The sequence below is a fragment of the Schistocerca nitens genome, chromosome 1 (genome assembly GCF_023898315.1).
Source record: "Schistocerca nitens isolate TAMUIC-IGC-003100 chromosome 1, iqSchNite1.1, whole genome shotgun sequence".
NCBI classification, from domain to species: domain Eukaryota; kingdom Metazoa; phylum Arthropoda; class Insecta; order Orthoptera; family Acrididae; genus Schistocerca; species Schistocerca nitens.
Window position 1 is genome coordinate 396,881,341 of NC_064614.1, and position 26,331 is coordinate 396,907,671.

Sequence of the window (26,331 nt, forward strand, 5' to 3'; positions counted from 1 at the left end):
ATACTCACTGGCCAATGTTATTATGACATTGTACTCTTTCCACATGTGTGTATTTTTAGATGTGCATTCAACCCTGACTTCATTTTTATGAATGACAATGCCTGACCGCATTGAACTGTACAAGTGGGAGGAGCTCTTGGAATGAGAAAATACTTGGCAAATGGACTAGCCTGCCTGTTCCCTTGACTTAAATCCCATCAAATATGTATGGGATGCATTTGGGAGCTGTATTGCAGCACATCCACATGCACTGACGATTGTCCAGCACTTCTTAACTGCATTGGTGAAGGAATGGAATGCCCAACCACAAGAACCCCTCACCGACCTTGTGGCCAGCATTGGAGCATGTTCGAGAGTGAGCATTGCCGTCTGTGGTAATCACATGCACTATTAAGAACCATGTCCCGTGTTTCATAATGTTCAGTGGACCATTGAGAGCCACAGTAACTTCACTGTAATTACTATCTGTCATTTCTATTCATCTCATGGTATATTGCTTTGTTACCTTTGGTACTATACTGTAGTGCTTCTATGTATGCTCACACTTGACAGTGACACATCATGCAAAATTTATTTTCATCCTTAAGTATTACACACAATTGTATTATCATTTCAGTAATATGTTACTTACATTGAAATTCTAATATTACTTGCATTTAATTTGCATAAGCACATTACAGTGCATCTACTCACATTAATGCAAAAGCCACTGCCATTATAACTTTGTAGTATTCAGCACACTTAACGCAATCTTTAAATAACATAGCAATACACTTCAAGAGCTAAACCTCTCATTGGGCTTGATGTAATGTTAAAAAAATTATATCTTCACCATTATTTTACTTTCTGGGCTGCTGAGCTGGCTACCATTTCTTTCCGTTCAGAATGTGTAAATATGAATGATTTCATCTCTGTGATGTAGGCCACACAATTATAAAAGAAACTTAAATTTCTCTCTCTCTCTCTCTCTCTCTCTCTCTCTCTCTAGCTTTGTCCTCTGTCCAATAACTCCAATTAATTTTACATCACTTACTGGTAATGTTAATATTTTCTTTTTTTTAGTCTACAGGATCATTCTGAAATCTGCACCTGTATTCAGCAGCTGTGACCATTCTCATTTACATTAATGTTAAACACTTGGTTCTTTTGTGTTCATTCTGCTTTGATGTGTTACATCTTTATTATACAGTAATAATTTTCACTGCATTTGTAGCTTTGCCCAGCAGTTTTGCAATGCAACTGGCCTTTTTTTAGTTTTTTCTGTCCATTTCGTAAATGTCCACCTTCATTCCTGTTTCATCATTATTGAGTTCTTGTCCATTATTTCTGTTGTTGTTCTAACATCTTTCCAGTTCATATCTCTAATTTGTGTCATTTCAAACAGGTTGGTATCTGTGATTACATTGTGACTGCCAATGTCTAACGCTGTTATTCAAGCATTCAGTGGTTTCTGTCTCTGTGCTGATGTCACATATCACTTCTGTTTGATCTTACTGTCCGCACTTTTGTTGATTCCTTGATTTATTGCATCATCCTGTGTTGTGTCGAACTTCGACTATGTGTGGCTCTCTGATTTTCCTTTGGCTTGTATTGTAGAGGACAAGTAAAATTGACTCTAAGTCATGGTCTGGTACCATTTACAATTTTTGTCATTTGTTAAGTGGAAGTTCGTTATTCAAAACTCTCAAAGCGACCAGTTGTGACACATCTTGGTGTCCGTGTACGGCCTTGTTTGGGTATTTTTCAAAGTACCTGCAGAGAACAGAGCTTCTCCTTACTTATGACCTTCGACAAGTCTAATTTTCTCATTCTCTGTCCAGTGCTGTAGCAGTCCATTGTGGAATTATTTTATATAATCACTGGGTGTACCTTGCATCTTCCAGGTATAAATGTAGAAAATGGTAGTTTGGTTAGATCATCTTGTAGCAAATATGTCATTAGTTGCTTCTGCCCCCATACTGGTGGTAGTTCTTGGAAAATCTCCCACATTTATGCCATTTTTTACTTGTTTTAGTTGATATGGATATTCAAACACACATTTCTTTTACTTGGGCCGTGCTTTCTTTTACACCTTTTTTGACATTTTGTGGATATTGATAATTTCCATGACTCTCTTTAATTCCTTACAAACTGTTCATTGTATCTTGTCCATATTTTTGTAAATTTCACGTGTGTTTGTCTGCTATTTTCTTAGGCATCAATTTGCAATCTGATTACTGCTACAAGATGTCCATCTGTTTGTGACTTGTAATCTCGAAAAGCTTCTAGACCCTTGCCCTACAATTCTTTGGCTTGTGATCTTGTCCATTCAGAGTAATTTTATCATCTGGATCATGCCATGGTTCCAGTCAAATCTTTTGTTTGATCAGCTTACTTATTTAACCACTCGAAACAGTGTTTTTCAGTTAACACTTAACTTTCATACAAATGATGTAGTTTCAACTGTTGTGTACTATTTCATTTCAGTTGCAGAAATAAATATTCTTTGATTACCAATTTGTATAATTAACATAGCAGCAATTCAGTAATGTTTGCGATTGCATGCACGGTTGCTCATGTTCTCAGCTCAGCATCGACCATTACTTGTAGTGCATGGTCTAGCCACGCCTTTTCACTCATCAAGGAATAAAAATTTCTACCGCAGTCCATGCACTATCTCCATTAATTCCGCAATTGATTTGTGCCTTTTTTGGTGGTCATTCTTCATTGTTGGTCATGGACTGCTTCCTTCTTTGTTGGTCTGTTTATTATTTATTTCTTTTAGTATTGTTGCTAGTTAGTTCTATGAAGTAAAAAAAAAATAAAGGCTTAGTTTACATAAATTCACTCTCGTTATATTCTAAATTTAATTCCAGTTGCAAAACTATTCTTATAAATCCAAAGTAACGGTGTTTTGAAGTTCTTGTCTTTGTTCAGATATAATATAAAAGAAATCTTTTCACTCTTTCTGTTGTGCTGAGTCGTCTGCTGCTACTTTTTGTTCAAACTACGTAAATACGAGAGTTGTCCAAAAAGTGCTCCACAATTTTGCTCAGAATGTTTATTCTTAAGAGTTACAATTCGGTGACAGTGTAAGCAGCATTTTCTTTTGCATGTTCTGTCATATATAGGGTGTTTAAAAAATGTTGAATACTTTGAGAGCTGGTAGTACTCACTGAAACAAGAAAAATAAGTCCAATAAACACGGGTCCGGAAATCGATACTTCATGCAATAAATACGTTTAAAGAAGGCATTCAACATGGCATCTATTCATGACAACAAACCCCTCTGCCCTCCGGCATAAGGAATGATGCAACCACTGAATGGGTTGTAGTAGTAGTAGTAGTAGTAGTAGTAGTAGTTGTTGTTGTTGTTGTTGTTGTTGTTGTTGTTGGCACGCATTGAAGACATGACCCGGTAGTGTCCGCCCATCGTTGATTGCTGCGGCGTAGACAAAGACAAATTCCTTCAAGTGTCCCCATAACCAAAAGTCTAGGGGACTGAGGCACAGCCTCCAGCAAGGTAGGCGATACATTAATGAAAAAGTCCAGAACATGTGCCCCAGTTAACCTGTGTGGTGTAGTGCATATGGCCCCATTAATCTATCGCCAAGTACTCCTGCCCATACTTCGGTTAAGAATCAGTGTGGATGCCCCTTTCCTGAATTGCTTAGGAATTCACATCTGGCCATACATGTCAGTTATGGAGATTCATAACACAATCCCTTGTGAAACGTGCCTCATTGGTAAATAAAGTCTTGGATGTGAATAGTAGATCTGCGGCGCACTTCTGCATCAGCCATTGACAGAACTGCTATCTGCCATGATGATAGTGTGGCCTTAGGACCTTAACGCACTTTTAGATTATACGGATACAGCAATTGTTCATGAAGTTCTCCCCCCCCCCCAGATAAGAGAGTGGGACATGCCTTCTGCTGCTGTTATTAAGCGGATAATTTGTGTACAGCACTGTCATAAGATAATAATTGACCACTGCAGTAGTCCATTATTTCTGCCAGTTGTACATGTTGATTTTTCAGACGAATATACTTTCTGAAACAAAAAACACATTTGTCATGATCACCATGAATTGTGAGTTGCCCAAACAGATGAGTCTGATGACTCCAGATATATTCATGAGGAAAAAAAATTGGTTCACAAAGGGCCTAGCATTCAGCGAATGTTGGTCTATCGATTATTCATATGATTTTGAAATGCATCTCTGTTGGTTTTTGAACATTTTTGAACACATTCTAAGTTGATTTCTGAATGAATCATGACCTATTTTTTCAATGTTTGTATAGTGTACTTGATGTCTCTGTCAGGGGAATCCTCATTGTATCTAGAAATAAACTTTCCTGCAGACAAAAAGGGATGGGGCTATAATGAGCTGAGTGGTGTAAAGCCAAATGGATGCCATTTATATGTCATTATTAAAAATTTTCCTGGCGCATTTGTGCAATATATCTTAAAGTGTAACATGCACAAAGAGAGAAACTTCACTTGCAACTTATTAACCTTAGAGACCAACATTATACGTGAAAGCTTTGCTTTTCTTGTAGTCAGTATGTATATCGATTTAAAGCATTAATTTTTCTTGTTTATGTGTGCCAATAGTATGGAATGAAACACTTTATTTCAAATGAATTGACTGCCTCAGGGGAAAAGATTAATAAAAGCCAAATTTTTTTAGCAAACTGACAAAAATAACAGAAATGTCTGCTTGTGTCTGTGTATGTGCGGATGGATATGTGTGTGTGTGTGTGTGTGTGTGTGTGTGTGTGTGTGTGTGTGTGTGTGTGTGGGCGCGCGCGCGCGCGCGCGCGAGAGTGTATACCTGTCCTTTTTTCCCCCTAAGGTAAGTCTTTCCGCTCCCGGGATTGGAATGACCCCTTACCCTCTCCCTTAAAACCCACATCCTTTCATCTTTCCTCTCCTTCCGTCTTTCCTGACAAAGCAACCAGGAGGGGTTGCGAAAGCTCGGATTTTGTGTGTATGTTCGTGTGTCTATTGACCTGCCAGCGCTTTTGTTTGGTAAGTCTCATCATATATATATATATATATATATATATATATATATATATATAACAGAGGGAAACATTCCACGTAGGAAAAATATATCTAAAAACAAAGATGATGTGACTTACCAAATGAAAGTGCTGGCAGGTCGACAGACACACAAACATACACACAGAATTCAAGCTTTCGCAACAAACTGTTGCCTCATCAGGAAAGAGGGAAGGAGAGGGAAAGACGAAAGGATGTGGGTTTTAAGGGAGAGGGTAAGGAGTCATTCCAATCCCGGGAGCGGAAAGACTTACCTTAGGGGGAAAAAAGGAAGGGTATACACTCGCGCGCACGCACACACGCGCACACACACACACACACACACACACACACACACACACACACACACATACATCCACACATATACAGACACAAGCAGACATATTTAAAGACAGAGAGTTTGGGCAGAGATGTCAGTAGAGGCAGAAGTGCAGAGGCAAAGATGTTGAATGACAGGTGAGGTATGAGTGGCGGCAACTTGAAATTAGCGGAGATTGAGGCCTGGTGGATAACGGGAAGAGAGGATATATTGAAGAGCAAGTTCCCATCTCCGGAGTTCGGATAGGTTGGTGTTAGTGGGAAGTATCCAGATAACCCGGACGGTGTAACACTGGGCCAAGATGTGCTGGCCATGCACCAAGGCATGTTTAGCCACAGGGTGATCCTCATTACCAACAAACACTGTCTGCCTGTGTCCATTCATGCGAATGGACAGTTTGTTGCTGGTCATTCCCACATAGAATGCGTCACAGTGTAGGCAGGTCAGTTGGTAGATCACGTGGGTGCTTTCACACGTGGCTCTGCCTTTGATCGTGTACACCTTCCGGGTTACAGGACTGGAGTAGGTGGTGGTGGGAGGGTGCATGGGACAGGTTTTACACCGGGGGCGGTTACAAGGGTAGGAGCCAGAGGGTAGGGAAGGTGGTTTGGGGATTTCATAGGGATGAACTAAGAGGTTACGAAGGTTAGGTGGACGGCGGAAAGACACTCTTGGTGGAGTGGGGAGGATTTCATGACGGATGGATCTCATTTCAGGGCAGGATTTGAGGAAGTCGTATCCCTGCTGGAGAGCCACATTCAGAATCTGATCCAGTCCCGGAAAGTATCCTGTCACAAGTGGGGCACTTTTGTGGTTCTTCTGTGGGAGGTTCTGGGTTTGAGAGGATGAGGAAGTGGCTCTGGTTATTTGCTTCTGTACCAGGTCGGGAGGGTAGTTGCGGGATGCGAAAGCTGTTGTCAGGTTGTTGGTGTAATGCTTCAGGGATTCCGGACTGGAGCAGATTCGTTTGCCACGAAGACCTAGGCTGTAGGGAAGGGACCGTTTGATGTGGAATGGGTGGCAGCTGTCGTAATGGAGGTACTGTTGCTTGTTGGTGGGTTTGATGTGGACGGACGTGTGAAGCTGGCCATTGGACAGGTGGAGGTCAACATCAAGGAAAGTGGCATGGGATTTGGAGTAGGACCAGGTGAATCTGATGGAACCAAAGGAGTTGAGGTTGGAGAGGAAATTCTGGAGTTCTTCTTCACTGAGAGTCCAGATCATGAAGATGTCATCAATAAATCTGTACCAAACTTTGGGTTGGCAGGCCTGGGTAACCAAGAAGGCTTCCTCTAAGCGACCCATGAATAGGTTGGCGTACGAAGGGGCCATCCTGGTACCCATGGCTGTTCCCTTTAATTGTTGGTATGTCTGGTCTTCAAAAGTGAAGAAGTTGTGGGTCAGGATGAAGCTGGCTAAGGTAATGAGGAAAGAGGTTTTAGGTATGGTGGCAGGTGATCGGCGTGAAAGGAAGTGCTCCATCGCAGCGAGGCCCTGGACGTGCGGGATATTTGTGTATAAGGAAGTGGCATCAATGGTTACAAGGATGGTTTCTGGGTGTAACGGATTGGGTAAGGATTCCAGGCGTTCGAGAAAGTGGTTGGTGTCTTTGATGAAGGATGGGAGACTGCATGTAATGGGTTGAAGGTGTTGATCTACGTAGGCAGAGATACGCTCTGTGGGGGCTTGGTAACCAGCTACAATGGGGCGGCCGGGATGATTGGGTTTGTGAATTTTAGGTAGAAGGTAGAAGGTAGGGGTGCGGGGTCAGGAGGTTGATGGAGTCAGGTGAAAGGTTTTGTAGGGGGCCTAAGGTTCTGAGGATTCCTTGAAGCTCCGCCTGGACATCAGGAATGGGATTACCTTGGCAAACTTTGTATGTGGTGTTGTCTGAAAGCTGACGCAGTCCCTCAGCCACATACTCCCGACGATCAAGTACCACGGTTGTGGAACCCTTGCCCGCCGGAAGAATGACGATGGACCGCTCAGCCTTCAGATCACGGATAGCCTGGGCTTCAGCAGTGGTGATGTTGGGAGTTGGATTAAGGTTTTTTAAGAAGGATTGAGAGGCAAGGCTGGAAGTCAGAAATTCCTGGAAGGTTTGGAGAGGGTGATTTTGAGGAAGAGGAGGTGGGTCCCCCTGTGACGGAGGACGGAACTGTTCCAGGCAGGGTTCAATTTGGATAGTGTCTTGGGGAGTTGGATCATTAGGGGTAGGATTAGGATAATTTTTCTTCGTGGCAAAGTGATACTTCCAGCAAAGAGTACGAGTGTAGGACAGTAAATTTTTGACCAGGGCTGTTTGGTTGAATCTGGGAGTGGGTCACTTAGAGGAAGCCTTCTTGGTTACCCAGGCCTGCCAACCCAAAGTTTGGTACAGATTTATTGATGACATCTTCATGATCTGGACTCACAGTGAAGAAGAACTCCAGAATTTCCTCTCCAACCTCAACTCCTTTGGTTCCATCAGATTCACCTGGTCCTACTCCAAATCCCATGCCACTTTCCTTGATGTTGACCTCCACCTGTCCAATGGCCAGCTTCACACGTCCGTCCACATCAAACCCACCAACAAGCAACAGTACCTCCATTACGACAGCTGCCACCCATTCCACATCAAACGGTCCCTTCCCTACAGCCTAGGTCTTCGTGGCAAACGAATCTGCTCCAGTCCGGAATCCCTGAAGCATTACACCAACAACCTGACAACAGCTTTCGCATCCCGCAACTACCCTCCCGACCTGGTACAGAAGCAAATAACCAGAGCCACTTCCTCATCCTCTCAAACCCAGAACCTCCCACAGAAGAACCACAAAAGTGCCCCACTTGTGACAGGATACTTTCCGGGACTGGATCAGATTCTGAATGTGGCTCTCCAGCAGGGATACGACTTCCTCAAATCCTGCCCTGAAATGAGATCCATCCGTCATGAAATCCTCCCCACTCCACCAAGAGTGTCTTTCCGCCGTCCACCTAACCTTCGTAACCTCTTAGTTCATCCCTATGAAATCCCCAAACCACCTTCCCTACCCTCTGGCTCCTACCCTTGTAACCGCCCCCGGTGTAAAACCTGTCCCATGCACCCTCCCACCACCACCTACTCCAGTCCTGTAACCCGGAAGGTGTACACGATCAAAGGTAGAGCCACGTGTGAAAGCACCCACGTGATCTACCAACTGACCTGCCTACACTGTGATGCATTCTATGTGGGAATGACCAGCAACAAACTGTCCATTCGCATGAATGGACACAGGCAGACAGTGTTTGTTGGTAATGAGGATCACCCTGTGGCTAATCATGCGTTGGTGCATGGCCAGCACATCTTGGCCCAGTGTTACACTGTCCGGGTTATCTGGATACTACCCACTAACACCAACCTATCCGAACTCCGGGGATGGGAACTTGCTCTTCAATATATCCTCTCTTCCCGTTATCCACCAGGCCTCAATCTCCGCTAATTTCAAGTTGCCGCCACTCATACCTCACCTGTCATTCAACATCTTTGCCTCTGCACGTCTGCCTCGACTGACATCTCTGCCCAAACTCTCTGTCTTTAAATATGTCTGCTTGTGTCTGTATATGTGTGGATGGATATGTGTGTGTGTGTGTGTGTGTGTGTGTGTGTGTGTGTGTGTGTGTGTGTATACCTGTCCTTTTTTCCCCCTAAGGTAAGTCTTTCCGCTCCCGTGATTGGAATGACTCCTTACCCTCTCCCCTAAAACCCACATCCTTTCGTCTTTCCCTCTCCTTCCCTCTTTCCTGATGAGGCAACAGTTTGTTGCGAAAGCTTGAATTCTGTGTGATGTTTGTGTTTGTTTGTGTGTCTGTCGACCTGCCAGCACTTTCATTTGGTAAGTCACATCATCTTTGTTTGTGTGTGTGTGTGTGTGTGTGTGTGTGTGTGTGTGTGTGTCAATATAATAGAGGGAAACATTCCACGTGGGTAAAATATATCTAAGAACAAAGATGATGTGACTTACCGAACGAAAGCGCTGGCAGGACGATAGACACACAAAATCCGAGCTTTCGCAACCCCTGGTTGCTTCGTCAGGAAAGAGGGAAGGAGAGGAAAGATGAAAGGATGTGGGTTTTAAGGGAAAGGGTAAGGGGTCATTCCAATACCGGGAGCGGAAAGACTTACCTCAGGGGGAAAAAAGGACAGGTATACACTCGCACGCACGCACACACACACACACACACATACACACACACACACACACACACACACATCCATCCGCACATACACAGACACAAGCAGACATTTCTGTTATTTTTGTCAGTTTGCTAAAGAAATTTGGCTTTTATTAATCTTTTCTCCTGAGGCAGTCAATTTATTTGAAATAAAGTGTTTCATTCCATACTATTGGCTAGTTCCAACTGTTTGTTGAATTTCAAGTGCACGTTTTCATCTCCAGGCACATATGACATTATGCCATAATAAAGAATCAAACATGAGAAAATTTACATCCAGAAAACCGCACTGAAAAGCTTAATATCAGGTTGGGGCCTACTTCATTGTGAATCTGGACATTCAAATGTGCACCTTTAGCTGAATTATGCAGTTTAGTATGGTTTATGAAATTCCAATGCTCTTGGAGTATCCTCTGATGTCCTGTTTCTTTTATGACATAATGTAAGATGTCTTAATGCTTTATATGTATTGAATATAAGGGCTTCCTACGTCATCGTAGCTGCGTACGCACAGTAACACCTGTTTTTTTGGCACTCTCAGGAAACTGCTGAAATGACCTCATTTCCAACAGATAGCAGGAAGATATTGCAAATGGTGGTTTGAAACACATTACTATCAAAGTAAATTTTTACTTTTACGCTAGATGAAATATGTTACATATGAGAACATGCGAAGAATTTCTTAAACCACAGAGTGTTTGACTCTCATTTAAAACTTTGAGGACCAACCACTTAGAATAATTTTGAGCCCTGAAAACCAGTCATTTATGTCATTATTAAAATTTTCCTGGCGCATTGGTATGATATATTTTACAATGTAACACAGGCAAAAAAAAAAAATAAATAAATAAATAAAAATAAAAAAATAACAAAAAAAACAATGTTATAAGTAAAAACGTAGCTTTTCTTGTAGCTTATTGATCTTACTAGAGACCAATATTATATGTGAAAGCTTAGCTTTTCTTGTAACTACACTATGTATATTACTTTAAACCATTAACTTTTTCCTAACTGTGTGCTAGCACTACTTAAAAGTGAGGTTGCTAGTAGTTTGCTACATCACATACCTTATGCACTGAATATCTGCTGTTATTGTCTGGTGAGATCATGTGACATAAGCTATTATTGACTTACAAAATCACATCACAATCTCGATTTCAATGCTTTGGAAACTATCGTGTGTTTTTGGTGAAATTCGAATTTATAATTTTGTAATACAAAAACATGCAGTGTATTGGACTATGAAAATATGCAGCGTACATGTTGCTCACATCAAAGATCTTTCAAAAAGTGGTCGTCGTCTTCCCCCCTCCCCTAAACTGCCAGGAAGTTATATGCCGATATATAAAACCTTAACCATTTGAAGGGTTCATAAGTATTACAGTTACGAAGGATAGTGTACTGTCACATAACATGGAAAAAGTGTATTTTCACCCGGAAAAAAACCCTGTATTTTTAACCAGGAAATCTGGGAATTTTTTTCCCCATGTCCAGATATGCACCATGTAGTTGGTATCCTTTCTCACTGAAGGTTTGAGGAACTTTGACCGTTCACTTAAGTAATAAAATGAAACACCTGCAGCTGTTCTTTCAATGTTATTTATTATATAGTTGCCAATTTCGGTGATTCAGAGCACCATCTTCAGAACTTAACTGACACCGAGGAGGTTAACCCCAATCGTACACACGATTCTATCAGTGGTCAACATCTTTGAACTGGCTTCTGTAGACTGTAACAGTGATGATATGTCTCAAACAGTTGGTAGTTGCCAGTTGATGATTGGAGACACAACATCATTGTTACAGGCTATGGAAGCTAGTTCATTGATGTTGGACACTGAGGTAACATGTACACAATTGGAGTTAATCCCTCAGTGTCAATTAAGGCCTGAAGGTGGTGCACTGAATCTCGGAAACTGGTAGCTATATAATAAATAACAGCAAAAGGACAGCTGAAGGTGTTCCATTTTATTACATTGTACTACAGTGATGGGTGTGGGCTTTGTGTCTGTCTTGTTTTTGCTATACTGTTCATAGTAGCTTGCCTGCATTCCTATTTTGTTATTCATTATAAACCTACTCCTGCATTACCCGTATTTGATTTTGTGTTTATAAACTTGTATTCAACTGACCAGAAGTCCTGTTCCTTCTGCTATCGAACTTTACTAATTCCCATTATATCTAACTTCAACCTATCCATTTCCCTTATTAAGTTTTCTAACCTACCTACCTACCCAGTTAATGGGTCTAACATTCCATGCCCCGGTTCATAGAACGCCAGCTTGTATTTTTTATATAATATTTCTACTTGAGTAAAAATCTCTCGGTGTACATGCCGCGTCAATTCAGGATAAAACTCCAAGCTTTCGACCACTACCTCCATGGTCGTCGTCAGGGCTAAAACTGACTGTCGTGAACTAGCGAGGTTCCCACTTTTATATGCAAAGGACGGCTTCTGATTGGTTGGAATACGTCAGCGATATGGCGCGTAGTGAAGTGGTGCCCTCTACTTCCATAGATGTAGTTTCTATCCCGCGTTGCTTGCAGCGCCATCCCTTGAATCAGGAGGTAAAGTGCGAGAAGTTTTTCTCTGCGATTTTTCTTTATCCAGTGCACTCTTCCAAGTGTTGCTAAGTGCATAGCCATTGTCTCTATTAAAATTATTATCGCTAAGTCTAATTTCGACTGCTTTCCGGATCACAGAGTCCCAGTAATTCGATGTGTGGGCTATTACTCTGGTTTCTTCAAATAAAATCTTATGCTTGTTAAGCAGGCTATGTTCAGCCACCGCTGATTTTTCCAAATACCTGTATTTCAGGTGGCGTTGGTTCTCGATGCAGCGGCGGCAACAGTTCTTACAGACTGGCCCACGTAATTCTTGCCGCATTCGCAAGGAATAGTATAAATTCCCGGCACTCTTAAGCCGAGACTATCTTTGACTGGTCTCAACATTTCCTTAATTTTCCTAGGTGGTCGGAAAACTGGTTTTATTCCTTGCCTCTTCATGACTCTGGCTATCTTGCTCGTTGTAGCACCGCAAAAAGGAAGCCGCGCTGTGTGTTGGTCCTCTTCTTGTATGTGGCCGGCATCGTGTCTTACTTTCTTGGACAATACTGATTTAATTTCACCGGCAGAATAACCATTCCTCTTGAAAACAGTCGTCAAATGGTTAATCTCGGGACCGAGGTGGTCCTTGTCGGAAATAGTCCTGGCTCTGTGTACTAAAGTATTCAGCATAGCTCTCTTCTGAGATGGGTGATGGAAGCTATGGCTATGCAGATATAAGTCTGTATGGGTTGGCTTCCTGTACACAGAATGGCGCAGTCGTCCATCCGGCTTTCGCTCTACCAACACATCTAAAAAAGGTAACTTCCCTTCCTTCTCTACCTCCAATGTAAATTTTATGTTTGGATGTACACCATTCAGATGTTCGACGAACTGCTGCAGCATGTCGCTGCCGTGTGGCCAGATTAAAAAAGTATCGTCGACGTATCTGTAGAAGCATGATGGGCGGAGGTGAGCACTGCTCAGGGCTCGTTCTTCGAAGTCCTCCATGAAAAAATTCGCTATTGCTGGTGACAGTGGTGAACCCATGGCTGTTCCATCCGTCATTTCATAATAATTTCCACTGTATAAAAAATAAGTGGTCGTCAAGGTAAGCCGGAACAACTTCAAAATTTCTGAGTAGAAATGAGCTGCCAACAGTTGTAATGTCTCATCCACAGGTACTTTGGTGAACAGAGAAACCACGTCGAGGCTGACGATGATATCACTTGGGCCTATCTTCATCTGTTTTATGATATCAACAACATTTTTGAATTTTTAATATGATGTGGGCAGTGACCAACTATAGGCGCCAACAATTTAGTTACGTGCTTTGCAAGCTTGTACGTAGGAGAGCCAATAGCGCTAACAATCGGTCTCAACGGGACGTTCTCCTTATGAACCTTTGGCAAACCGTACAGTCTTGGTGGCCTAGGTGCTCTCGGCCGTAAGTTCTTCACCAGTTCGTCGGAGAGGCCAGAGTTTTTTAGTAGCTCCCTTGTCTTCCTGCTGAGCACCGATGTGGGATCCCGTCTGAGAATCCGGTATGTGCTGTCCTCCAGTAATAATCCAACTTTCTTGTGGTAATCTGTAGCATTGAGGATTACCGTGGCGTTCCCCTTGTCAGCAGGTAAAACAACTAGATCTTCATCCTTCTGCAACAATTTTAGTCCTTGTCTCTCCTCTCTGCTGATGTTTGACTTAGGCGGGTTGGATGTCGCTAAAATCCGGCTAGTAGCAAGCCTTACGTCATCCACTGCTTCTTGAGGAAGATGACGAACTGCTTGTTCCGCTCCACTAATGATCTCAACCACAGGTAACTTACGTGGAGTTGGAGCAAAGTTCAATCCTTTACTGAGAGCCGAGATGGTAGCTTCATCAAGTTCCTTGTCAGAGAAGTTGATAACAGTGCGGTGAATGCCGTTGGACCCAGTAGTTCCTTGATCACGGTTAAGCCGCTCAAATTTATCGGCCTGTTTCGCCGTAGTCCTGCTTAAATTGGCTCGTTGGTGTGCCGCCAAAGTCATATCCACCCATTCCCAGTCCAATGGTGAGAGGACTCCAGCCAGAAATAAATGGCAACTAAATAACAGGCGAGCGTTCATGTCTAGTTCATACCTGGTATGATGTATCCTCTCTTTCACAATAGCATGGCTGGTCTTTCGTAAAATTCCGTTTACTGCAGCGCTTCTGATGTGGTGTTTGACGACTGCAAACTTCGGTACTACCTCCTTGTCACGACAGCGTTGTAAAAAAGCCAGATTGCTCAGCAACTGAGACTGTTTCAAGCGCAGCTTCTCCAGGTGACGAACGCTGCGTGCTATATCCTCCCCGTAGAGGAAACTAATATGGCTACGAAGTCTTTCGTGACGTATTTCTTGAGTAAAAATCTCTCGGTGTACATGCCGCGTCAATTCAGGATAAAACTCCAAGCTTTCGACCACTACCTCCATGGTCGTCGTCAGGGCTAAAACTGACTGTCGTGAACTAGCGAGGTTCCCACTTTTATATGCAAAGGACGGCTTCTGATTGGCTGGAATACGTTAGCGATATGGCGCGTAGTGAAGTGGTGCCCTCTACTTCCATAGATGTAGTTGCTATCCCACGTTGCTTGCAGCGCCATCCCTTGAATCAGGAGGTAAAGTGGTCGAAAGCTTGGAGTTTTATCCTGAATTGACGCGGCATGTACACCGAGAGATTTTTACTCAAGAAATACGTCGCGAAAGACTTCGTAGCAATATTTCTACTTCTTCATAAGGATCAGTAACTCCAAAAAATATCTTAGCATTCCGGTTTTAAGTGTGCAAGTAAGTTTGTGGTCCCCTCCCCCCTCAGCAAATGTAACTTTATTTCAGCAGTTGTTTTGATACTTGTCAAGACATCATTAAAGTTTAATTATTATTTTGCTCATAAAGTTGCTTTCCAGCTTGTATATTTTGTTTCAGTATTACAAAAAACCAAATAAAATGTTAGTGTCAGTCTATGAAAATTGTATTTTAGAATATTGATTGGAAGTGCAATTTGTATGTTTGGTACTTGTATTGTAACATGACAGTCTCCACACAATTTAAAGTGCATTGTGTATACTCAGTCCTCTACTCTTTCTAATGAGCTATAAGTTATCAAAAGGAATTGTTGCAAATATGTAAATTTTGAAGCTAGATGTTCCGACAGATTGTTTTTCAGTTTGCATTCTGTGATAGATTGGATGGTGTTTCAGTTATTTGCCCAGGATGTGGTCATTATCAAAGTAAATAAACTATTATCCACAGTTAAATTCTTTCTCAAAATTTTATCTTCAGATGCTGCAAACATGGTTGTGGTTAGAGTTCATTGGAAACTTTTTTCTTTCCTTTATTACTGTGTGAGAATACTAGCTGTACATTATAAAATTGTGTAAGTTTAAAACTTAGAGATAATATCTAGATATTTGTTTCATTTCTTTGTGTGAGGGTGTTATATGGCAAAAAATTGAGCACACTAATTTATTTTGAAGAGCCTATTACATTTCTGTATGTATAGCACTCCCAGATGATTAAGTCTTAAAAAACACAGTATACATTAAAATGTGAAATAGCACATCTGTGTATGTTAGCTTGACGAGTTCTGTTCATTGTGACAAACATTTGCTTAATGTGCTACATTTTATCCACTAATGTGGCAACTCGGCATGAGGCTCCAGCTTGCAGTGAACATGTTTTGTAACAATTTTAAGGTCAGAAGATGACAGCAAAGCCTGTTGAAGCCGTTTTTCGAAAACAAATAAGTATTTATGCAATCTTGGTTTTAGAAAGTTATTTGCCATGGAATGAAGCAGATTGTGTTATGTCAGGGAAGGTGTCACTATTCAAACTAACATTGACATTATGCTGTGTTACATGAACAGTGCTTTAAGTTTATTGAATAGTACTACCCCAGATCACGTAAGAAACAGATTGACGTCCTTACAGCAGAACAGGCAACCGAAAAAATAGTTTTCCTGTTGGTCAACAAATGTCGCAGGCGACGCTACAATGCTAACTGACCTGCCCATGTCGCGGAATTGGCAACGCTGTATCTTCTGTGACGTGAATGACGCTGATTTGCGTTCGGCTAGAGCGATGCGCGCGAAATGCATTTGTCACACTGCTGACTGTAGTAGCTCATGATCGGCTGTGGTTTTTCCCGAGTTTTCAATCTAAGAATGTAGATTAGCTCCTGTAATTCTACAAACCAAGTTTATTTCTCACAATCATATGCGAAATGAAATAAATGAAACATAACACACAAACATTTCTCGCGAGTTACTGTTTAAATGCAGACTGTATTGCAGTCACATAGGTTTTACACTCGCCTTCCATGCTGTCTATTTCCTCTTTGCTATACAGCTCTTCTCATACGGATTATGGTGGTAAAAAAGATCTCCATGTGCAGGTTAACACTAGAAAGTTTTCAAAATCCACACTCCGTTATGATGCGAATTAATGCTGGACATATTTCAGTGACAGTCATTTCAAATTTAAATTCTTTTACTTTGCATGTAACTTATCGTAAATGATATAAGAGTGGCACAAAACGATGAATTTTGGATTGTTGTTGAAAGGGGGCTGCAAACGCGGTAATATACAAGTGGAAGCGTGTTTTTCGAGCATATTTTGGCGGTGTCAACTTTGAAGAGCCACAGACGGCAAACCATAATTATGTTAAAAATTTACTTTGTACAGTTTAAAGATAACCCGCAAATATTCGCAACAGAGGTACGCTTTTATCTGCAACACAGTTATTACTGGGGATATCCGCACTCGCGCAGACCTGTTACTATAAGTAGTGTTGTTTTAGAGTGAAAGCTGTGAGAGGATTATTAGCGCACAGATAAAAAAAAAAAAAAAAAAAAAAAAAAAAAAGGCAGCGTCTACAGTTTGCATGTTATGCTCGTTCTCTTCTAATCTCCTCCCTTCATTCCAGTATAAACACTTGTTCACAAGTATAAATGAATGGCAGTGAAAATTGGCGAATTATCTATGAATACTCGTTTGCTGCAGTGTAAACGAGGTTTTACACTCGTTCACTTCGTTCGCTCTAGTATATACCAGGATTTAGAGGGACCGATGACCTAGCAGTTAGATGACGGCTATTATTCATTTATTTCACTGTTGCGATTTCAGCTCTAGAGCCATTTTCAAGTACAAAGTCTTGTAAGGTAATGCTTCTTAAATTGTTTACCAAATGTTACCACACTATGCTTTGCATTTTGTTATCCATATCTTATATTTGTTTCAGTTTTCTCATTGCACACAAAAATGCCTCTACAGCCAAAATTACAATAGTGCAGTGAATAAACAGTTTAAAAAAGTCCAAATCGCAGCAAAGATTTCATTTAAAAATTGTATGCTATGATTCTTGTACAGGAAGGGCTGCCACGTTATATCAGAATATAAGATCGACAAAATTTAGATAGGATCGAATGCTTAGGGCTCTTTATTAATTCTTACTCGTAACTAATTTATTGATTTATCTGAATTTAAAATCCACTCCTGTAACCTTTCTTTATCTTTGACGGGAAATCTGAACATTTTTAGTTCAGGATTTGTCCGTCTACTCCTTCCACAGTTGATATACTCGCACGCCCTCGACATGACGACTCGATCCACTACCACCGGTATGTCAGAAACAGCTGTACTTCACAGACGCCAAATGGTGGAAAGCTGCATGCGTTCGGACGATGTTGCCACATATTTCACAGAACGGAGTGCCATCTAGTGGTTGGTGTCACAAGTAAGGGTGTGACGCTGTTGCCGCCTGGTGGCTGTTCCCTGACAAGGGTTGCCTGCTAGACCAAGCGATTGGGCAATCTGTTTCTTACGTGATCTGGGGTACTACACTATAACAGTAGTATGTAGCAGATGCCACGTCACGTCTTCAGAAATGTATAAAGATAAAAACAGTACAACAGCTTGAGACTCACATTAGTCAGTGAGACTTAGGTTTAATCTACATATCAGATGAAAGCCTATAGGTGTGACAGATTAGACAACCCTTGTTTGAATTTCATATGGTTTTCTGCTATCACCTAGGCAAATACAAGGTTTTTTCCCAAAGTTGATCTCAGAAACACAATACACAGTTATGATAACTGACATACACACAAACTCAATTTTTTGATGGTTTGATGACACGTGTAGCATACAGTTATAGAAAATAACTGGGAAGAACACGCTACAAACATGATAGATCATGGAAATTGGAGTAATGCAAAGGAGGATAGAATACATTACCACACATTTATTAACCAGCATGACTCAAGTTACAGTTATCGGTGGTGTAAGGCTTTTTACACATTCTTTTGAATTTAAATTGTTCATTTTCTTGGCTGTGGTATCCACAATTATTGGACTCTATTTCCATACAGCCTTAGAATTGGCATTCCCGTGAACATCACTATAAACATGTTGCATGTGTGTGCAGTTGTACTATATCAGGTTATATTCAGACATGTAAAATTGCTAACTTCACAAAATACAAGAACGAAGTATCCTAGTACTAAACTATCAGTGAGTCACAATTGGAATTGGTCATCTCGTACAACACCTAGGTGTAATAATTCGGGGATTATGAAGTGGAACAGTCACATAGACTGTCATAAAGCAAGTGGCAGACTTAGGTTCTTTGGTGGGATTAAGGGAAAATGCAGTCAGTCTGCCAAGTGGAGTGCTTGTGCAACCTATTCTGCACAATTGCTCAAGTGTGGGGGGCTGAAATAAGAGGACTAACAGGGAATCTATAAACGTACATAAATGTGGTCAGAACAAATAGTTAAAAGTTAGCTTATCCACGAGAGAGTTTCGCAGAAATGCTAAAAATAACCTGGAATGGCAGATGCTTGTAGTTTTAAGAACCAGTGAGGAATATATTACAGCCTCTTATCTATCCCTTCTGTAGGAACTGTAAAGCAGTGACTAGACTAGTAACAGTGAGCAGAGGAATTTAACTGTGCTAGTCCCGTTCTGGTCCAAAACTCCTAAAAGAAGTATTCTTTTATCTTTTTTGTCGAATGAGGTATTTGTAAAAATCATTGATTTCATTTGTAATTGCAAGAGCTGTCAGTGAGGCAGATTTCTGATCGTTAAAATAGTTTGTTGCAAATGATAGTTGTGACATATCCAGTGTTTAGGTCAGTATGGCCCAAAATAATCTCTTTATTTTATTCTCTCAAATTAGTGTTTTTTTGTGACATTTATTTATTTATTTATTTTTTCATGCTTGTATGTTGACAGGTTTAACTTCATATAGTAATGCATGCTCATGTAGACTCATTGTCAATTCATCTTTCCACCAGTCATAATAGATCAAGATGCACTTTTTTCTTAGCCTACCGGTACTTCATTTATGTCACATCTGCTCATTTCACAATTTTGGTAGTTCACTCCTATGTTTAAGTATTTAAATAAGAATGAAAGAAACTGAGCATTATTTGTCACATAGTGTACATGTCTTCAAACAGGAAAAAGAAAATTAGAGATGTGAAATGGCGTGTCAAGCAGTCTTATTCAGTCTTAAACTTAAAAGTCTGTTCTTACTTTCTTTCTAAAATACCAGACACTATTCCTGTTTCGAATAATAATTAGTTCAGTCACAAGGAATGAGTATTAAACTAAAACTGATTGTTAGAATGGAAAAGTGAGTTCATTAATTCTAGTAAACATTATAGTTTGGAAACGTACGTTTGACTCTAATTTTATTTACATGGAAATTCAAAATTATAGTTATTACTGGTGTGTACGTATGTTTAACCTGTGGTAGCATAAATAACATTAATTTTTTTTTTCAGAATGTTGATGATATAGAAGAAAAATTAGTGAAAGAGTCAAGCCTATTAAAGTCTCAAATTTTAAAGCAGATACACAAGAACACAGGAGTCAACACTTGTGATGTAAGAAATGAACAGAAAATTCTTAATGAACAAACTGAAATAAATGAAAAGCTAAAAAACATGGATGAGAAGCTAAAAAACATGGATGAAAAGTTGGATAAAACTTTAAATGAACTGGCAAATTTGACAGAAATTGTTAAAAATCTGTCTTCAAATCAGGAAACTGTCTGTAGAAAATGTTCATGTCACTGCCAGACCACGCAAGCAACTGCTACAAAAAGCAATGGCAGTACAGCAATAAATAATTTGGAACAGATAGGAATTCCGGTCAGCTCTGATGAACAATGTTCAGAGACAAAGAACTGTGTTTTAGACTCTGAGAAGAAACACTATTCACTAAGGAGGTCTCAAAGGCTAAATAACATAGGCGCTCAGTATGCATATGAGAGTCTTAGGAAGAGTACCAAATTACTTACAACTCCTCGACATGGATCAGCTAAAAAGATGAACACCCCAGGAAGAATTTCCAGAAAAGTCATTGCTCAGTTGAACGATTTGTATGGTGATTAAGTACATTGACATTAACATATGGGTCATTCCACTGTTGCGGGTGTGACATTTTGCCCTATTTTTCACGCGTAAAGTTATATTTATTTGTACTTCAGTTGTCAGAGTAAGGCTAACTTTAATTTAATGAATAGAATAGAATGTTATTAAGTTCCTGTAAAAAAATTTTAGGTTTTAATTTTACACTCAACCTGCTAAAAAAAAAAAAAAAATCGTGAAGAAGTGTTGCGGGTGTGACAAAACTTTACCCTTCATTTGCGCATAGCTGTGTTCTTTAGTTATTTTGTCTCCTACTTCTGAATCAGGATGGTTGATAATTTTTTACACAGTGAAGAAAGGAGTAATAAAATACAAGATATGATAACTTTTATTCACAGACACTTCCAAAACACAACATATTTTTTTCCTTCATGTTGCGGGTGTGACTTTGCGGTTGTGACACATAGATACATCAATATTATTGAGTGTAATTTAAAACAAAACAGCAAGAAAGTACTTTAATTATTATGTTAAAATGATAAAAACTTAAACAAGAGAACTAGGCCTATTTCAATACTACTGAAAAACAAGTTGCCTCTGTTGTTCAACAGCTTGGGTGGATTTACTTTCTGGGAGATTACTGAAATATTTTCCCATATATATATGTCTTCTTCTGTGGGCCAAATCCAGCATTTCCCAATTGGTTGCATATACTTCAGCATGACCTGCTCAGCTTGTTCATCGACTTGAAGAACTTCTGCAAAGTATTTCTTCTTCAAACAGGACTTTCCAGTGGCAGTCAACTCTGACAGTACAAAGTCTCCTATAGTAAGTTTCAAGGATTCTTCACTATCAACACTACATATCGAATTGTGTGCATTTTCATGGTTATGAAGTGATATCACTGTTGTAATCGCCTGAGCAGATGTAGCCGAAACCCTTAGAACTCCCAATTGTGCAATGGAGCTTGTGCAATCCTGGAATAGGCTGTACGCCTTTCCAACAATTATCCAACATAGCCATTGCTGAATTAATTTCTTCAGATGATAAGTAGAGGGTTGTAATCCCTTTCAGTTTCTCCTCGACGCGCTTGTAAAAATCATAAGGAGTGTTAATAGTAACCCTCTGTGATTTTACAGTTCTCTACACTGTTCTTTTCATGATACCACCAATGCCATCAACTTTGCACCTTTACTGTGACAACTGGCAAAAAAATACCAGTCACCAGTAATGCCAAAGTCAGCCTGTAAATATGTAACATTTAATAATGTGAAGTGATTCTTGAATTGCGCTGCGCAACCATCGGAGAAAATCTTGACTCTTTGAAGATAAGGAAATTCTCTCTTTAAGTCCTGAAAAAGCAGCTTAATCATTGTCCAAACTGAATATTTATTGTGGGATAAGTCATCGCTAACAATGGCATAGCTGCGTACGGTGCCATCTTTAATCCAGGCCACAGCTGTAAATATAGTTGTCTGCTGTTGGTGCCAGTGAGCGCTCTGGATCTCATCCTGACAAACAGAAGTATAATTTTCAGCATAGTCAACCTGCAAAATCAAATCGTGATTACTGAAATTTACTTTTGCATCCTCAAAGTACTTTGATTGCTGCTTCTTAACATAACAGTGCAGTTTGAATCCCAGAAGCTGTTTTATCTATTTCTTTAATGGCATTCAAAACTGTCCCAACTGTTTCTATACACTGAGGGAGACCTTCAGCATCTTTCCATTGCGTCCATTCAAGCTCATTGTTCAGTACTTCATCATCAACAAGGCTCTTCGCATTTAAAGTGTTACACTTTTCGCAGGCACTGGACATACACTTATAATTTTCTGTGCTTGTGCTCTGCTTGGAAATGTATTGGTTTCTCTTGCAACGCTTTCAACAAAATACTGTATGTTTGCATGGTATCGACAAATACACACATTATGTGGCATAAATGATACAGGGTATACAAAAGGTGGACGAAGAGAGAAGAATTTTGATTTTTTTATCTGACACTCTGGATATTCAAGAATAAATTTTTCATATGCTTCAGATATTATCATCATATAGCACTTCTGTTTCTGTTCTCATTCTCCAGTTTCAGGGTTCTTGACACTAACCACATCTTTTCTTCCTGGTTCTTTTCGGCTTATGTCGTCACGAAGGTAGAAGTTCTTTATTTTATTTTCTGTATCTGCACTGAGAAACTTACTCCCTTTCTTGTACATATCTTTTTTAAGTTTATTTGCAACTTCAGGCAGCTCATTATACAGCTTTGCCACTACAACCTTTCGTTTCCTAGGCTGCATGCTACACTTTTCTTCACCTTGTTTACCGCCTTCCCAAATGATCTTTTGGAACTATATGATTTAGAGGGCGACGATTTTCAAGATGAAGCGGGAGTTTGAGCAGAAATTTTATTCTTTTCTCAATGCCCCCTTTGTCTTTCCCTATCTTGCATATGTTTAAGTTTCTTTTGATCATCCTGCAAGGCAGCTTTATTTTTTTCTCTCCGTAACTTATCATTTTTGCGTTCCTTTCTAACATTGCCTGATACTGAATTGGAGATTGCTTCAGTTTTTCCCTAAACTTGCAGCACCTTTCAGTGGATGACATGCTTGTCCTATAATAAATTACAAGAATAATACTTTCAGCTGGTTGATAATAATAACAATCACAGCAATAATATCAACAATAACAATAACTGTCTGTTTTTACAGTAAAATTTCCTTGTTACAAAGTTATGGTATCACGGTAACAGCTCTAACACTTTGACGTGTCACACTCGAAACGCGTTTCTTGACATCGTAGTGTTTCTACAAAAAAAAAAAAAAAAAAATTATAATTCAGAGTTGTATCCCATGGAACTAACCTCACTTTTACAAACTTTCAACTTTACATAACATGAACCTAAACTGATAAACAAATAAATGTCTATTTCTGTGTTGTGGGTGTGAGAGAAATTCCGTATTTTGTTTTTTTAAGATACAGAGCTTATTTACCTGTATTATAAATGTAAAACCACAGTTACAGCTTCACAATTATCCAGAGAGTATATGCACAATACATGGACATTCAACTTCAAAGACACTAGTCTGTAGGTCTGCCAACATTTCACATTAAATTTTACAATTTTTTTCCCCGACACCAAGAATAAGTTTGTAACTGTTTTACACCTTTCAGGCCAGGATATAATGAAAACTGGGATTAGTTTCTGCTTCCTTGACCTTTTGGCTACAGAAAGATATGCTACACTGTAAGATCTTTTAAACTTTTTTTTATTATTATGAAGGGTCCTTTCACATGGAATGAGGCATATGTAAATGGCTGAAGTTGTTGAAAAAAGACATATAATACATGTTTTTGCTATTTTAGTTCTTTTTTAGATACTGGATATTTAAAATGATCATTGTGTAAAATAATTGTGAAAAACATTGACAGAGGTTTAAATGCTTAAATATGTGGACGAAATTTAAAATCCATTTGTTTGTAGTGCTGTTAAGGTAACTTTTACTGATCTATTTTTAAAACAGTAAATTTAATTTTGTAAATATGTATGAAAGTTCTAATAAAACTCACCTTTATTAAAGAAAAATGCTTTGTTTACATAATTTTAGATTATACCCTTGCTGAGGAGGGGAGCAGGATCATTTGTGATTTTAAATCCCTTTCCTCCTATGTTACAAAATATAATACAGTAAAGGCCTAAGCAGTCACTGCGGTCACTGGTTATACACCAGACATCAGTCAGTGATAGGTGAGTGGTTGCCACTCTTTATATCTGTTTGTCGTCTCTGTCGTGGAACTTCCAGTTTCATAGAATACAGTTAAAACTATTCAGACTGACATATAGTGACAAATGTTCAAACAGAAATAGTTATTAGTAGAGCCCTGATTTGAAGGTTTTTAACACTGCATTAATATTCCAGCAATTAATATGTTTATCTTGTGAGTATAACTGTAATAATATTATGTTAAAAAGTTGAAGCTGTGAAATCGGATAATATGAGAATCAGAAGGACTTCTAATGAAAATGCTGCACCATATACTACACTCAATGACAGAGTTAATAATAGGCATCCTTTTAAATTATGAGAGGCAGACAGTGTTAACCTGTGATGAATGACATTTGGTGGAGGGCTTTATGACATTTGCTGAGTGGGGTTTTCCTATGACAGACATTTGTGACGTAGGTCAAGATTATTCAAGTAATAAGGAAGATTTATAGATAACAGACCAGGAAAGGAATGGGTAAGTATAGTCATGCTACGGAATAAAATATTAATGGCCTGATTATGAGAAATTGTACAAAGATCAAGATGTGCCATACCAAGAGAGATAAGGGACTATTTTATCAATCTAAAGGAAACCCTCCAAGATGTGCCACCATCAAATGTATTTAACTTTGACAAACTCAGTTTTACTGATGACCTGGGAGTCAGCAAATTTGTGGTAAAACATGTGTAGCAGATTCCAGACTCCTATCAAGCATCAGTTTCATGATTTGTGCATTGGCTGAAATGGTCCACCTTATGTAGTGTGTAAGGCAAAACACATCTACCTGGGATGGGGTGAGAAGAGCAGTCTACGACTTAAGTGCTAATGGTTGGTTTGACTTGCGGGCAGTTATTCAGGAAACTTTAGCTCCCACGTGTAAGAAAATTTTCCGGGTGTAAAATTGTAATTTGAGACAATCTGTCCAGTCATTTGCCTTTGGAGGTAATTAAACTTTGTGAAGAAAAGACATAGCTTTTGTTTTACCACCTCCAAACTCGACACATCTGTCAGCATTTGGATGTAGCACATTTCAGATGTCTGAAGAGAGCTCCGACAGTTTTGGCGACAAGAGAAGCAGTGCAAAGCTGGATTGTGAACTTCACACTTCTCTTCCTACAGTTGACTTTCTTGAAACTTTTAGCCGCTCCTCTTCTCTGGATATGCGGCTGCACATCGATCTCCACAACTTCTCCGAAGAAATAATGCTGGGTAGAGGAACTAATAAATTCTCTCTCTCTCTCTCTCTCTCTCTCTCTCTCTCTCTCTCTCTCTCTCTCTCTCTCTCACACACACACACACACACACACACACACACACACACACACACACACACACTAGAAATAACTCGGTAACCTCATACTTTCAGTTCAGGTATATTTTCATCTTCACAAGTTTCACATAAACATACAAATCCTTGTAGGTCAACTATGATGACACCTGTTAGATACGAGGGTCACTCCAAAAGAAATGCACACTATTTTTTTTAAAATCCATCTTTTATTCTAAATGTTTGAAAGTCTTACAGTGTGTAGATACATCCTTTAGGAACAATATTTTCATTTCTCCACATAATTTCCATCCCTCTCAACTGCCTTACAACATGGTGGAACCAGTGCCCGTATACCCGCACAGTATAATTCTGGACCAACCAGTTGGAGCCACTGTTTGGCAGCATTCACAAGGGAGTCATCATCTTCCGACCTTGTTCCACGAAGAGAGTCTTTCAGTTTCCCAAAGAGATGATAGGCACATGGAACCAGGTCAGGACTGTAAGGCGGATGTTTCAGTGTTGTCCATCAGAGTTTTGTCATCGCTTCCATGGTTTTTTGACTGACATGTGGCCGTGCATTGTCATGCAACAGCAAAACATACTGCTTTTGCCGATGTAGTCGAACACAACTCAGTCGAGCTTGAAGTTTCTTCGGTGTCGTCACATATGCATCAGAATTTATGGTGGTTCTACTTGGCATGATGTCCACAAGAAGAGTCCTTCAGAATCGAAAAACATTGTAGCCGTAACTTTTCCAGCAGAAGGTGTGGTTTTGAACTTTTTTTTTTTCTTGGGTGAATTTGC

At 39.9% G+C, this 26,331-nt stretch overlaps 1 protein-coding gene across 3 annotated transcripts in view; it reads left to right on the top strand.

Annotated features, from left to right (window-relative positions):
• LOC126249507 (uncharacterized) overlaps window positions 1-23,972 on the top strand; it is a 155,632-nt gene extending 131,660 nt beyond the window's left edge. For all 3 annotated transcript variants that reach the window (XM_049951170.1, XM_049951162.1, XM_049951178.1), the window contains exon 9: window positions 19,908-23,972. In XM_049951170.1, coding sequence (XP_049807127.1) covers window positions 19,908-20,519 — 612 coding nt within the window. In that variant the 3' untranslated portion in view covers window positions 20,520-23,972. The remainder of the gene's footprint in view (window positions 1-19,907) is intronic.
• The last annotated feature ends 2,359 nt before the right edge of the window (window positions 23,973-26,331 follow it).